Source organism: Netta rufina, assembly GCF_964035555.1.
Source record: "Netta rufina genome assembly, chromosome: 10".
Taxonomy (NCBI): domain Eukaryota; kingdom Metazoa; phylum Chordata; class Aves; order Anseriformes; family Anatidae; genus Netta; species Netta rufina.
The window spans coordinates 10168121-10183255 of NC_140133.1; the positions used below are offsets into that span (position 1 = coordinate 10168121).

The following is a 15135-nucleotide window of genomic DNA, read 5'->3' on the forward strand; positions in this document are numbered from 1 at the left end:
AAGCCATAAATCTATCTAAACACAAGAATAACTGAGAATATTTGAGCCTCACAGGTGTAACATCATCCATAGCATGTACTACAGAGAAAAAAGAGAGGTCTTAAAGAACTAATATGGAAAAGAAAAACTAAAAGAGGTAAAAATACAGACACTAAAAATCCTTTAGCTAACTCAGAAGACGATCGTTATCCAGACTTCATTTTCCCAGTTTTGACTCCACTCTGTGGTCAGCCATTCCAGTTCACTTTTGTTCGCTTTTCTGATTGTTTAGTATTTCTGAGGTCTCCTTTTCTTGCCCACAGCAACTGCCACGCACCACTTCTAGGTCAGATCATAACGTTCACTTTTCTTTGCACCAATTCTTGGTCTGCCTAACTACACCAGAGAGACCAACCAGCCAAGAAAGGGAACTGAAGAATTAAGCAAACTAACAACCAGAAGATGGCCCAGTCTTGGTATAAGTAGCTCAAATCCCCATCTTGTTTTTGTGAAGTCTCTCAGGGTCAATCAGAACAGGAGCAAATGCATGAGGAGGAGGGTCTCACTGCAGCCTGAATAATGGGGAACTCAGCCTATTTCCCCATAGCTGAATGTGCAAATACTTGCAAGCAAGAACATCGGTCACTGTCGGACCCCTTTAGATACTCAGCCAACAGTGAAATAACGCATAAAAAGCCAAAATTAAAATTCTCTGCTATAAAATACTAATCTTTCTGCTGTGGATAATATCCAGCCAAAAAAATTTACCTATCACCTCTTGCTAAGCACATCACCTCTTCACTTTCCCTCAGTTACTGCAGTAGGTATAGACCATGGAGCATCAATATCCATTCAGCATTTGTTTTGATTAACAAGTCCTGACAATACTGGATTACTGGCCACAACTCGAGATGCAGCTTTCTAGACATCTAGTATGAAAGGCTGGTGTAACAGCAAAGGAAGAACCCAGCCACAGTGTTGTTTTTCTCAAGTATTTCCAACAAAAGCAAAAGGATTTAGCACAACAGTACCATACACAAGCCAGCCAAATCAGCCTGATCATTTAATTAGTGGGTAATTTATCTAACAGATCAGTTGATTTTACAAGGTTAACTTGAGAAAGGGGGAGTAATACAGTTGTTTTGTTTCTTAACTGAAGTAAGAGAATGAATTGAAAGGCAGCAGGGATGTGTGGCCTATAAATATCTGGCCTATTTTTAAGGACTCAGCTTTTGCTTTTCAAAAAATTGCCACAGACCTAAATTACAGACCTATTATCTGACCCTTGTCCAGATGTCAGGCAGATATTTTTCTCCAAGGTTCTTATGGCTAACTTCCCTCAAACCCAATTTTTACAGGGACTTTCTTCTGTATCATGTGACTTCTAAACAGGGCTTGCCCATGCAAGCCTACTTCTACTGGCACACTTACTGCTTCTGTACAGGCAAAAAAAAATGTACCTATGAGCACACGTAGATCTTACACAACATACCTGCATTAAGTGTTAGGATACAGGGGCCAAATAGATCAGTATGTACTCTGAAAATCTTGACCAGAGAGGTACCATAATTAATGTTGATTCAAATGAATTTCCCCTCCACCACATTCATGAAAAAACTCAGAAAGCATCTTTTAGCCAGGTGTTTTATAATATCTGTGACAAGTCCCAACAAGCTTGGAAGTTTATTCCAATCTTTCAAAGCTTAAGTCACAGAAATTGATCAGGAAAGAACATTACACCATCTGTGTGAGTGTATGTATACAGAGAGAGGTCTTTTTCATCAGGAAACAAATTACCCTGGTTGACCTTAACAAGCAAGGCAAGGGAGCCAGAGAGATACTGTCTTAATTCTGGAAGTTTTCTACTCATTCTAGCTCAATGCAGGACATCTCTATGGAGACAAAAGATGTATTTTGTAAGCCTGTATCAGATGGACTAGAACAAATCTGGAGGAACAGCAATGTACAGCTACAGGACAGAGTGCAAGGTTTTCAGTTTATGTTGCTAAATATAGACTGAATGGAATTTGGATTCATAAATGCAATATTAAAAGTCAGAACTCTTATTAAAGAAACTAGATTGCAACCATTCCTAAAAGACAGTTCCTGTCTAGGAAACATCCATACACTTCAGAAATGAAGACCATAAAAAGCAGCAATTATGTACGGTCCGCTAGTCACTCTTAGCTTGCCAACTGATCCCAGAGGCAGCTTTGCTTGAATACTCCATAAGCTTTACTGAAAAGCTTTTGGCATGCTTAAATTACGTCTGGGGCCACCTCTTCATGTAGGAAGCCTCCCCAGTCACATGTGATAGATGATAGATAGATCTTTGATCTACCTGATCAATAGATCTTTGCTTGGTACCTTGTGTTACAGCCTGGAACCAGCAGCATTCAGACTGTGTCCTCTGTCACAAATACACATCTCCACTTCAGTCAACACCTACCAGTGACACCACAACACGGTGCCTCAATAGCTGCCAGTTAATCATTGTACAATGCAACATCAATTTCTACTACAAGGTTTTTTTATAAAGAAAATGTGCATATGGTCACTGAAACTGAACGTAAGAGAAAAACAGTGGAAGCAGAGACAAAAATGGAAACTAACGCCTAGCTGAGGCAAGCACTGGATGGCTGGAAAGTAGAAACACTTTGGGAAGAACAGTAATTCCCCCCCACAACACCCTCCACTGTATCACAAGGAATCCTACCCTCCACCCAACTTAAAAGTTCCTGAACTGAATCCAACCATTTTAGGGACAGAAACAGTGACTGATGATTCCAAGATTTCAATTGCATCCTTGCACAGAGGACAGGAGGGAAAACCATGTATTTAAAACCAAACTACTGTTTTATCTTAAGAATTATAGTGAAATTGTAACAGGAACAGCTACCTGCAAAGACAATTACTTTCCATGGATCTGCTGTCCAGTGTTCTGAACTATGAAGTGAAAGCTTTAACATAGCAACAAGACAAAAAGGGTTATCAGAAATCCATTTTTCCACACACTGTGAAAAATATCAAAATATTACCTTCTGGCATTCGTTGGAGAAAAGGCAAAGCCAGCTTTCTCATGGGAAATACAAATATATAGAATCACAGAATCATTCTGGTTGGAAAAGACCTCTAAGCTCACCTGGTCCAACCTTTCACCTAGCACTGCCAAGCCCATCATTAAACCATGTCACCAAATTCCGCATCTACACATTTCTTGAAGACCTCCAGGGATGGTGACTCAACCACTTCCCTGAGCAGCCTGTTCCAATACTTCACAACCCTTTCAGTAAGGATTTTTTTTTGGTGTTTTAAGGCAACTGTAGGGCACAATAAGGTCTCCCCTGAGCCTTCTTTGCTCCAAGTGGAACAACTCCAGTTCCCCCAGCCACTCCTCACAGGACTTGTTCTCCAGATCCCTCACCAGCTTCACTGCCCTTCTCTGGGCACGCTCCAGCACCTCGATGTCCTTCTTGTAGCGAGGGGCCCAAAATTAAACACAGTATTCAAGGTGTGGCCTCAACAGAGCCAAGTACAGAGGGACAATCACCTCCCTAGCCCTGCTGGCCATGCAATTTCTGACACAAGCCAGGATGCTGTTGGCCTTCTTGGCCACCTGAGCACACTGCTGGCTCACATTCAGCAGGCTACCGACCAATACCCCCGAAGGCCCTTTCCTCCGGGCAGCTTTTCAGCCACTCTGCCCCCAGCCTGTAGTGCTACTTGGTGCCTGTTGTGCCCCAGGTGCACGACCTGGCACTTGGCCTTGTTGAACTTCATGCAGTTGATGTCAGCCCATTGGTCCAGCCTGTCCAGATCCCTCTGCAGGGCCTTCCTACCCTCGAGCAGATCGACACACACACACTTAACTTGGTGTTGTCTGTGAACTTAATGAGGGAGCACTTAATGCCCTCATCCAGATCTGCTTTACAACAGATGGGACCAAATGAGGCATTTGTAGCTTACAGGTAGTAACTGAACACCTGTGGCTTCACATATTTGCATAACAGCTACCCTTAAGCAAGCGGGTTAATGCCATGCTTCTCACCTGATCTTCTTCTTCATCCTCTTCATCTTCAGCCAAACGCTGCCTGCCCACTTCATACAGTCTGCAAACTGTATCCATGTTCATGGTATCCATGCTCCCTTGATTCTGAAGGGGAAACGCCCACACAGTTAGTCCCAGGCATTCAGTTTTGCATGCATATTCAGCACTACCTGATTTCAACTACAGAAACACGAGTAAAATCCTTCCCTCCCATTTACTAACAGCTATACAATTAGCACTAAAAGACAGTCTTTTATTTTCAAGGACTAGCTAAGGAGTGACGTAAATATCTACTTTTTGCTTCTGCCATCTACGAGTTGTGCTCTTACACATAGACTTCATAAAACCCTTATTGGATCCTGAACACACTGTGGGTTAGTCCTCACCTAACTGCACAACCCCTCTTTTCATATGTGCCTCCCTACCGTATCACTGAACTGCATGCCTTGAGAGAAGGCTAAAAACTAGCAAAAAGTCACAGAAGACAGCAGTCTGATGGCCCCATGGGCCACGTGTATATAGCCAGTTCAAGAAACTGAGTACTGCCAACATATTAAAGCACAAAGAACTGGATCCATTAGTTTAATGTGGCTTCCTCTCCCCCGCCCCCCAACAAATGAGAAGTTTCACTTAGTAATTTCTGCTTCAAGTTCTTAGCTTCTGGGATTTTGCTACGAAAATACATGAGAAAGGAATAGAAAGAGATCCACAGCAAAGCTCCATGGAAGTCCAAGGTAGACAACATTTTCCAGGTATTTAATTTCCTATTAAAATTTACATATAAATAGCAAATATTTCCTATTAAAATTTCATATAAATAGCAAAAAATGCATTTCTGTATTTCTGAGTAGCAAAGCCAGTACAGTTATTTTGAAGTGGGAAGCATTTGAAGAGTCCGAGGCAGAAAGATAGCTTTTAAGCATAAACTGTAGATGGACAAATGAATTGAACAGCACCTTTAACACCATCAAAACACCACCACCACTTAGGATGCAAATTTAACAGTAGCAATTCCAGAATCATCAGTTCCAAAGGTTTTAAAAAGAAGGGAAAAAGCATAGCACACAGATCACAGTTAGCTCCTTTACCTCAATGACAGCCAGATAGCAGTCTTTGCTGTCTGTGCACAAATCAAAGATATTCCGCTTTACATCTATGGTAGCTGGAAAACATCATAAAATGAACTCAGTGGTTAATTGCATATTACTTAATGCTTGCTAGAAGACAAAATCTAATCATATATATCTAAAAGCAGATAACTCTGAGTGAAATGGACATTTGTAACAACCTGTAATAAAGAACAGAAGCGTTGGAGACAAAAAAAAAAAAAGGTAATTTCTTAATCTGGTCTCCGCAGTGCCTCTTCCCTTGATAATACATGTACTGACTTTCCTAAGCACAGTAAATAACAGATAATCTTTCAAGATAGGTGGCAACCAGAGGACAGAGTTATGAGCTGTACCTCCTTTAACAGCAAAAGCCGCGTTTATGTCTATAGCAGTCATTAGTATAGCTGCAGAAGCTCTGCCAGCTCAACGCCAAACTGACATTTTAGACTACCAGCATGGGGAAACGCTGGAAGGAAAAGGAAAATAAGATGAAAATAAAAAAGGTCCTTCCTAAAATTACAAGCAGTAACATCTTGGCCAAATGACCTACTACCTCAGATTTTGTCCTGCTTGGAAAAAAAGAAAGGAAAATAAAGCCAGAATTGCTGAGTGGTAGCAAGTAATGAAGTTCATACAGTGAACAGATGATACTTGAACCTATTTCAGCATTAAACCGACATTCATGTTTTGATCAGAACAGATCATAGCAAAAATTGTTTTGTCACATATGCAGGGAGGAGGAAGAAGTAAACGTTACTAAGAACTTTCAATACAACTTCAAACCTCCAGACCAGAATATTTGTTCCTCTTTTTGTCTTACCTATAGGTTTATAATCAGTTGCATTGAATGTCCTGAAAGAAGAGCCAAATGGACTTCTCATTCTCTCTTCCAAAAGGTCATCTTCATCATCTGCCTGCAACATAGCTGATACAAGGAAAGATCATTCTACAAACCCACCTTCAACTTGTCATTACCTTTAATGAACTTAAGATCAAATCAAACTCTTGACATGAATTTTCTTCATATTTAATAGCTTGGCAAGACCCATTTAAGATCTTCTCTTCTAGAGTTGCCTTTATTACTAGCAATGATCACTGAAGCTTAAACATTGAGGATAAAATTACTTCCTCAAGCATCATCAGGTCCACTGATATACACATTTTCTTTCTCAAAAGGTTGATTTTTTTTATCTCACAAATGAGTTTTGATATCATTGATGTTAGAGAAAACTGTCTTTGTCAGCACTACATATAGTGTAAACTCCTGAAGGGAAGGGAGTGGAAATCCAGTTCACATATGCCAGAAAGGCCTGCAGCTAGACAGATTTTGAAGCTTCCAATTTCGCTGAACAAATCCCTACTTATCACCACCCAGACGTGTCCAAGGAGAGCAATTAAGACTGAGAAATCTTACCTCCATACATAACTGTACCGGTGTAGTTGAAGACCACACGACACTGATCCAGTGCAGGTACTGTGTGTAACAAGTGGAAAGTTCGGAGGTCCCACTAAAGAAATCCAGGCTAAGGAGCAACAGACTATTGAAAGTTTCTGTTTCAGTTTCAACACAGTGCTGAACAACTGATTAATTGCTTTCAAGAAACATCGTTCCCACCCTCTTGCAAATATGACAGTGTCAGATTCTAGCACCATGATCTCTTCAACATATTCAAGCCCAAGAAGCTGTTATTCAAAATATAATTCCCACTTAGCTTCCCTTTGTTACTGCAGTAGCTTCATGGTAGATCTTGGTAAGGGAGTGGAAGAGAGCAGAGATACCGCCAAGTGCATTAGGAAAAAAAAAAAACTCTCAAGTATTTCCACTAGGCCAAAATCAGAGGCAGAGGCAGTCTAGATTTAAATTAGCCACTTGTCTGACAGTCCCCACTTACTCCCTTCAAAGACAACAAGTTGTTACTGTTCATAATTTGTAACACAGCAGACCGTTTATACAACTTCAAACAGCTACTTGGTTTTCAATGCAAATTCTTGGCCTCTCAGCACCTTACCACAGTGGCCAAAGGATACAATTTCTGTGTTGACTATGACCTCTAGCCCATTGGGATGGAAAACACCACTGATGGTCATGTTGAATTTATCAAACTTGTGGATGGCTTGTGCTGATCTGACATCCCAGAGGACACCATCATTTAGGACAAGGTCATCTGTGGGGTTAAACGTGGCACAGTTCTTCTTGTAGTTGTTGGCAAGATCTGGGTTAAACAGAGTCAATAGCTTGTTGCCAGTCTGAATATCATAGATCTTTTAGATTAAAAAGAAAAAGAAAAATTAGTCACAATTTGTAACGTACCTGTGCCTAAGAACATCCCATATTATAGATTGTTTCCAGAATCCCCCCAGCCCCATTTCACTTTATAATTTCAAGCAAGAACATTATAAAGATAACACTTGCTCTGCTACTCTAATAGTTTTTCACAGCTGGAACCAAGTCTCACAACATGATTTGGCCAGTACTTAACTTACTGCAGGTTTGCCAATATATTTAACACAATCAGCATTAGTTCCAAAGAAATTAACCCCATTACGAAAACTGGGGCAGAAAGCTGCAGACAAAAGGTACCACTTAGCCAGAGCCTGTTTCAGAAATTCAACTGCTTTCAGAGCAGATGGTCTTATAAAAACATCAAAACCCCAAAGCACAAGGGGGAGGGAGGGGTAGAGGAAGGGGTCATAGCCATATCTACAGAAAAGGAGTTAAAATTTCTGGTATTTACACTTAAGGGCAACTTTCTATGCTTTGCCCTAGTAAACTGTAAAAAGCTTTAAAGAAGACTTGGAAAATAAAAAGGGCTTTACCAAGTACAAAGGGTTTATGACCATCAGATAAATTTGATCTGTAACACCCTGAAGAGCCTAGCCCTCTTTCAAACTCAGAGAAGGAAAAAAAAAATCTTCAATATTGGAAAGCAATCTGGTTATCAGACAAACACAAAGCACAAACAGATCTGACTTCCAGATAAAGTTAAAAAAAAAACTGGGCAGGAATGCATGGTTTGCTTAAATGCAAAATACTTCCAAAAATCAAGAGCAATAAATAACGTATTCAAATTATATATGATTTTACGTTTCACGGCAGTATTTTTATGCAAATGCTTTTTCAAAAGACAGTGTCTCTAATGAATGCAGATTAGCACCGAGGAGCAGAATCACCGAAGCCTGCATCTGTCAAATTTGCAGGTATTCATACAAAATACTGCAGTATTCTATGAATTTAGATCGGTAAAATTAAACTTGCGACACCCATAAGTAAGCTCTAGATTACTGGGGGAAAGAGAAGAATAAGGACACTTAGTAAACAATCTTCCATGGCTGTTGATTGAGCTACTGCTAGATTTTTTATTTTTTTATTTTTTATTACTATTAATGAAAAATCAGGCAAAGGAGTCAACTTCGGGGGGGCGGAAAAAAGAGTCTGACATAACTTCTCTTAAATGAACAAAAAGCAGATTTCTGTTGCCCAGTATAACCAGAGAAACAACACACCGCACATTTTTCGTGCTACAGATGATTTGGAATGGTCAAGTTTATACCCTTAAACACAGAGAAAAGCGTTATTTGACACTTCCAAAGCTTTTTCTCTAAAGCTTCTTTGCTCACCCATTACACTCTGTGCATCATAGCACCCTGATCTGCTGGTAAACACTCTGTGAGTAATCACATTCTTGTCACAGTTTCACAGCCATGACTTTTAATGAAACTTACATGGGCGATGTCTCCTTTTGTGCCAATGACCCTATCCTGAGAGTGCTTGCTGAACTCCACGTAGTGGTCATCAGGGAAGGAATGCCTGTAGATAGAGTCAGTAAGGAAGTCAAGGAACTGCGGATTCAAACCGCCTGTGTGAACTAAACAGCACCTCGAGCAGAGGGTCCAACAATGCCGAAAGCTGAAGTCTAGAAACTAGAAGACTTCCTTTCGCCATTGACCATAGCATGCTACCGTGTTCCACTGGCCTTTGTAGGGAAGTATCTATCACAGACACACAGCCTTTACAACAGACCAGTTAAAAACCACAGGAAACAAGTTATTAGGCTTGTAACCAAATTACTGCTGCAACAGGGTCTGCCATAAACATAACACCACTTGTAGGAGTGACCTTTAAATGGCTACATGTCTTTTGGTGAGAAAAGACATTTGTCAATACTGAACTCAATTTGACATAGCTGTTTTTGGGATATTCAGGTCTAAAAATTTCAGCATGCAAATTACCATATTATAAAATTCTGTAATTATCTACAAAAAGATTGTCAAGGTAGTTTACTAACATGAGAATAAAACTACAAACATATTTCTTTGTCTTCAGGAACAACAGTGATTTTACTCATCTATCTTGCATCAAATAGCACTTCTGGTAGGTAGAATTTTGCTACGGTGTCTGTACTCAATAAAACAGGGAAGATACTAAACAAGAAAAGGAACATATTTTATTTTTTAATCACAGACATTGTGGGAGCTGTGCTGTCCTTTCAGAGTCTGTTCTTAGGAATTCTGCATATGTTGAATGTTTCTTCTAACTACAATATACCCCCACAGATCAGAGTACACCTACTTCATATCAAAGACAGACTTCATTCCCCACAACGCAGACAGAGGTTGGCTCCACGTAGCAGATGTCAGCAATAAAGATCCATCCTGTATTTCCAGATGGTAGTGGAGGAGAAGAAAGGAAAAGATGCCAGGGAAAACAGAGGTTATTTTACCTGTACTCTTAAGTTTAGGCTTACAAAATTAATTTAGGAACTACCGCAGGTCTTGTGCTTGAGAAACTACTTCTGTAGGGATGTCTCAGTATTTGATGTTATGCCAAGGGCTCTTTATGCTATACAGATGAATAAAAACATAACAATAGAACGATCTATGATGTTAATAGCAGATAAAAGCAGGATAACCCCAGCCTGAACTCTGATGCACTGTGAATGGAGTTTATTCTGCTTGTAAATGGGTTACCTCCTGGGTTCTTCCTAGAATCATTTCCCACAAGACTTTTCTCCAACAAAGAATTGTTGTATTATCTCTGGTATTATATCTCACATCTCTCTTAAATGTAGTCACTTTAAGCATTTTACCACTTACAGACACACATTCATTATTTATGAAAGCACACAGCCCCTGCATCTTCTCCGTTATCTTGGGAAGAAAAAACTACACAGAACTCAGAAAGGTAGCACAGAACTGCTACGAGTACTTTCAAGACAGGCATTAGAGGCCAGCCAGTAGGTGCACTTTACATTTACATAGACAGGCCCAAAATATACCAGGCTTTAGTCTATGAGAACTTCTAAAACTCAGCACAGGTCTTTGATTACTTACCCTGGATGGCTCAAGGTGCGTGATAGCAGAGTTATGGCAGTTGTAACTAGCCTCTTCCTGTCCACTAAATACATTGTAGAGTTTCAACTGCCCTGTGCAAGTACCCAACATTAAGAATCGTTCCCGTGCAGAAAACGCGCAACAGGTAAAGCCACTCTCATCCTCATTTGCTTCCCGGAACACAGAAATAGGACGGAACCTAGAGAAGGTAGAAAAAAAAGGGTCAACCAAAAGAGAGCAGAAAAGCAAAACGGAACTACCGTGTGATAACATTAAAACCAGTCCTTTAAGATCACATAGGTAAAAAGTTGTAGCTTTCATCTCAGACAAGCCAAGTATCAATTATAAGGCTACTGCTTGAGTGAATATGTGACAGCAGTGTCTACAACATTTCAGGGTTTGTCTTGCATGATTAGGTACTTCTATTATAGCACATCATTAAGTTGAAGCAGTTGGAGTCCATCTTCAAAGCTGGATTAATGGCAAACCTGAAAATGCTGTCATCTGGAAAATTATTTTTTGTAAACTTAGTATCATCTTCCAATTTAACCTCAGCAAACAAAGGCCACATAAGGCTAGCAACTTGCTGTGCTGAAAATTAAGCCGCACGATGAAAAATACGTATTCCGCTGTCCTCCATCTGTCAGTAGGCCTGGGTCCATCAGCAAACCAACCTCAAGGCTGTGCTACGCTCTCTTTTAAAGCTGTCATTACATACTTACCTTCCAGAGGAGAACAGAAGCATGAGCTTCATTAGCCAATGCTGCCAATGAATTAACACGACACTGAAAATAGAGTGTGCTTTATGTGCTAAGGGTCAGTATTACGGACAAGAGAAACAGAACAACTTCCAGAATTGCTTTTCAAAGCTCCCCAATTGCCACTGTTGAATTAAAACACTTGTCTGTCCAAGGAGACTCCGCTGTGGGACACCGCAGCCTGAATCCAGGCAAGGCTTTCTGGCACAGGGCACACCCTGAGAGGGAGCAAGAAACGTTTTTCTTCCTTACCTGCTAAATATAAGGTGTCTATCAAAGCAGCCACCATCCACCCCTCCGTACTTCGGAAAGGCTGCCCTGCGGGTCAGCCGTGAGGTAAAGTTAGTTGGCGCTTGGCGCCTCTGTTTTGGCTCAGGACACTGGTGGGGAGTAAAGAGAGAGAAAGGGGGACAGGTGGCAACAGGGTTCTTGCAGCGGGCATGCTGCTCCCTAAGGTACTCTGTGATTATACTGTCCAGCGTGGGTGGGGAAGGAAGGTGTCTGTCCAGCTGCTTTTTGATAGCTGGGCTCTGGCTGTAGGCGCCATGGTCCGATTTTTGTCGCAACACTCTGATTTTTCTGCCGTTGCAGGGAGATGGTCTCTCCCTGACAAAGCTAATCCTGCCAATCAGAGGAGAGTTGCTGGCATAAGAAGGGCCTGGAAGGGCAAGTGGACCTTGGGATGCAGACGGCCTTGCCTGAGCATGGACAGAGGTGGCAGGGGAACCTACAGAAGTGTGGCTACTCAACCGGGCTGAGATGCCATTAGCTATGCGAGGAGTGCGAGGCAGGGCCACGGGAGAGGCAGCAGCCGCAACAGGGGTGAAGGCAGATGAATGAGATGCTGCAGTCATGGGTAGGTCAGCCTCTTTAGTAAGGACAGACGCAGTTTCTCCTAGGCCCTTAGAGATGAGATGGTTCCGAATCAGGAGCAGCAGCTCCTTCTCAGGAAACGTGATCCTTGACTGGGCCACCACATCCGCTTTCTGCAACCGAGCCAGGGAGACATCTGTGCCAATCAGCAAGGGCTTCCCCGAGACACGCTCTATCAGCTCAGCAGCATATTTGCAGAACTTCACATGCTCGCTGCGCTTGTCCTGAAGCACCGGCTCTTTCATCAGCTGCTGAATTTGACAGCTGCTGAAGAGGGGGAGCTTGCTGATAATCTGCCGGACAGTACTGCTGCGTGAGAGCCCCACCAAGGCTTTGCAGGCTAACGCTCGGATCTGATCTGCGTCTGTGATCGGCATCTTTATAGACAGCAATGACAGCAGCACTTTGATGCCATTGTTGGACTGTACCACATTCCACATCTTAGCTAATGTGTGCTCACTGCTCTTGGGGGCCTGAGGAAGCTTTCGCCGAGGAGTTCCGGAGATGAATTTGCCAATGCTGGAGATCCGGTTATCGGGGCCACATACGCAATTGATGATGATCTGAAGGGCTGATTTCTGAATCTCTGCATCGTGGATGAAAAATTCACCCTCAGCAACTCCAAGGATGATGCTAATACCTAGTGAGGGAAAGAAATAATTTCTTTAATAATTCCAAGCGCATCTCACACAGTTTAATCAGACAAGTAAGGGAGTCTTCCAGATAACTGGGAGAAATACGTAATTCCTCTTAATTACGGGAATTTTTGAAGTTCATTTTTTCTAACTAGCATAAGACACGTTCCTCTGCCTCCCTGACAAAACGTTTTTCTACACTGATGCTCCTCCACTTCATCAGTGAGTAGGCAGCCAATCTTTCAGAGGTCAGGCATGACCCAGGATTGCAATCTTTAAGATATCTGGCACAGAGATGATACAGAGGAATGCCTCTAACTTCTGATCACAGAAAGCAACTCTCTTGTATAAATATAAAATTGGAAATGGAGGGGATGAAACTGCTTCCTAAATGAGTCAAGCAAAAATGAAACTTGGTATCTTTTTTTTCCCTCCAGAGTTACAAATGAAATTAAGGTTTCGTGTCCACTTTAGAAGTTCAAATCCACTCTCAAAAATAGCTATTTTGTCCAAAAAAAATCTCATTTCATTCATGTACTGAATCTGAAGGTGTCCAATTAGAGCATAACTCAAACAAATACATAGCACTAATTGTTCTTCTCACATTATTCCCAAATGCAATATCCTCAGGAGTCCTAAATTTCTAGGAAGCTGAGGGAACCTTATAGTCCCATTACAAAAGCAAATTTTCTTGCATCTGTATTTAATGAGCTCTTGAATAGAAGCATGAGTCAAAGACCATGCCTTCAAATTTGTAATCCAACCAGTGCTAATCATGACAGTCTGCTCTCCCATTTATTTGCATCCCTAACAATAGCTCTGAGTACATGAATTATTTTAACCCTTGTCTCACCGCAGATGAGAAACATTTGAAGAAAACACATACCAGAGGCCAACTGATAAGATTAAGTCACCAGGACCATATTCAACTTACCCACAGTGGAAACAGTAGATCCAGCCTCATCTAACACATCCACAGGTTCTGCCAGCTGCAGCTGGATTTTAGGAACCACAGTCAGGATGGCTAGTACATCCAAAGCGTAGCGTACCGTGTCATTCCTGGAAGTCAGTAACAGAAGAACTTCTTAGAGGTATAACAAGAGATGTTAAGCAGCATAAAACAGTATTCATTCTACCCTAATCCAACAAACAAAACTGGTCACATCTCATGTTTTTGATAATGCCTTCTGATGTTAGGATGTTCCTCTCTTAAAGGGCTGGTCCTCACAGAAGGCAGTGCTCACATACTGTAACTGAGCACACTGCCTCCTGCAGTTTGTCACCATGTAGCCCACGCTGCCCACAGGCTCCTAAAAGCACTGTCATTTTGAATTTACGGGACTAAGATTCCTAACACTTATCCACAAAAGCATTCTAAATTAAGTTCCTCAATCTAACCTAACTCTATATCTCAGTCAGAAAACATTCCTCTCTAAAACAGTTTGTTACCAATCAAGTAGAAAGGAAGTTTTCTCTGAAACAAAGGGAAATTTTAGCAGTAAAACAGACAATTATGACAAGGAAAAAGGCATCAACTTAGGCACTACATTGAGAGAGAGACAGGTGTGTGGAAAATGAAGAGAACTGTTGAACAAGAGGTGGAAGAGCAGAACAATGCAAGAAAAAGGGGCAAGGTTTGTAAGCCTGTACGGCGAGGCGGGAGTTAACCCAGACAGCAATTAGGAAACAGATGCAGAGAATAAGAAACAGGAGAAGAGAAACTACCCAGGAGAATGCAACCTGAGAGAGGGAGGCGGGGAGCGCACAAGCAAAACAGATTTTGAAGGCTTTCAAGTTAAGCTAGGCAAGGAGCTCCTGCATGCAGCAGAAATAAGGAGGAGGGAGCCTTGGTGACAGTACAGCTGATGACAGCTAGTCCTGGCAGACCGTGACTCACCAGCAAGTGTCTCTAGAGAGGACTACACTCTCACTCCTGGGAGCAGATGCTGATCAGGATAAGCAGAGGCTGGAATTTTGCACCCATTCTCTCTCTATAGTGGGGACAGGATCCTAATGGTATCCTTGCCTATCAGAGCCTGGTGCAGTTTCCTTTCTTTTGTAAGAGTAAGGATGCTGCAAATTGTTGGGTTTGGACTGGGTGGGGGGGGAAGGATGTGCCACAGAAACAGCACAGTATCACGGTGCCCCCAGAGCATGTCCATGGCTAGGACAGGAGCAACTGAGAAGTAGCATCTCAAGATAAGCCTCTCTACAAACACCCTGTGTTTAAGAGCCGGTGGTTTATCATCTAGGGACAGTGTTACTACTGTGCTTTGCTGGAGTTCACCTTCAGACTTTTTTCCCCTCTCTCAAATGCTGTCTTGTTGGGTATTCACAACTCCTTTGTACAGTTGTACCTAATCAATAATATTCAAGTATCAGTGAATGAACAAATGCGATAC

General features: G+C 41.7%; 1 protein-coding gene across 1 annotated transcript in view; it reads right to left on the minus strand.

Annotated features, from left to right (window-relative positions):
* Positions 1-15135, minus strand: part of DCAF1 (DDB1 and CUL4 associated factor 1) — a 50776-nt gene that overhangs the window by 12950 nt on the left and 22691 nt on the right. Inside the window, exons 13-22 of the mRNA XM_084292875.1 lie at positions 13668-13792; positions 11478-12738; positions 10468-10666; positions 9707-9789; positions 8860-8944; positions 7165-7398; positions 6551-6644; positions 5957-6061; positions 5116-5189; positions 4028-4132 (exon numbers count right to left, since the gene is read on the minus strand). Coding sequence (XP_084149001.1) covers positions 4028-4132; positions 5116-5189; positions 5957-6061; positions 6551-6644; positions 7165-7398; positions 8860-8944; positions 9707-9789; positions 10468-10666; positions 11478-12738; positions 13668-13792 — 2365 coding nt within the window. The remainder of the gene's footprint in view (positions 1-4027; positions 4133-5115; positions 5190-5956; positions 6062-6550; positions 6645-7164; positions 7399-8859; positions 8945-9706; positions 9790-10467; positions 10667-11477; positions 12739-13667; positions 13793-15135) is intronic.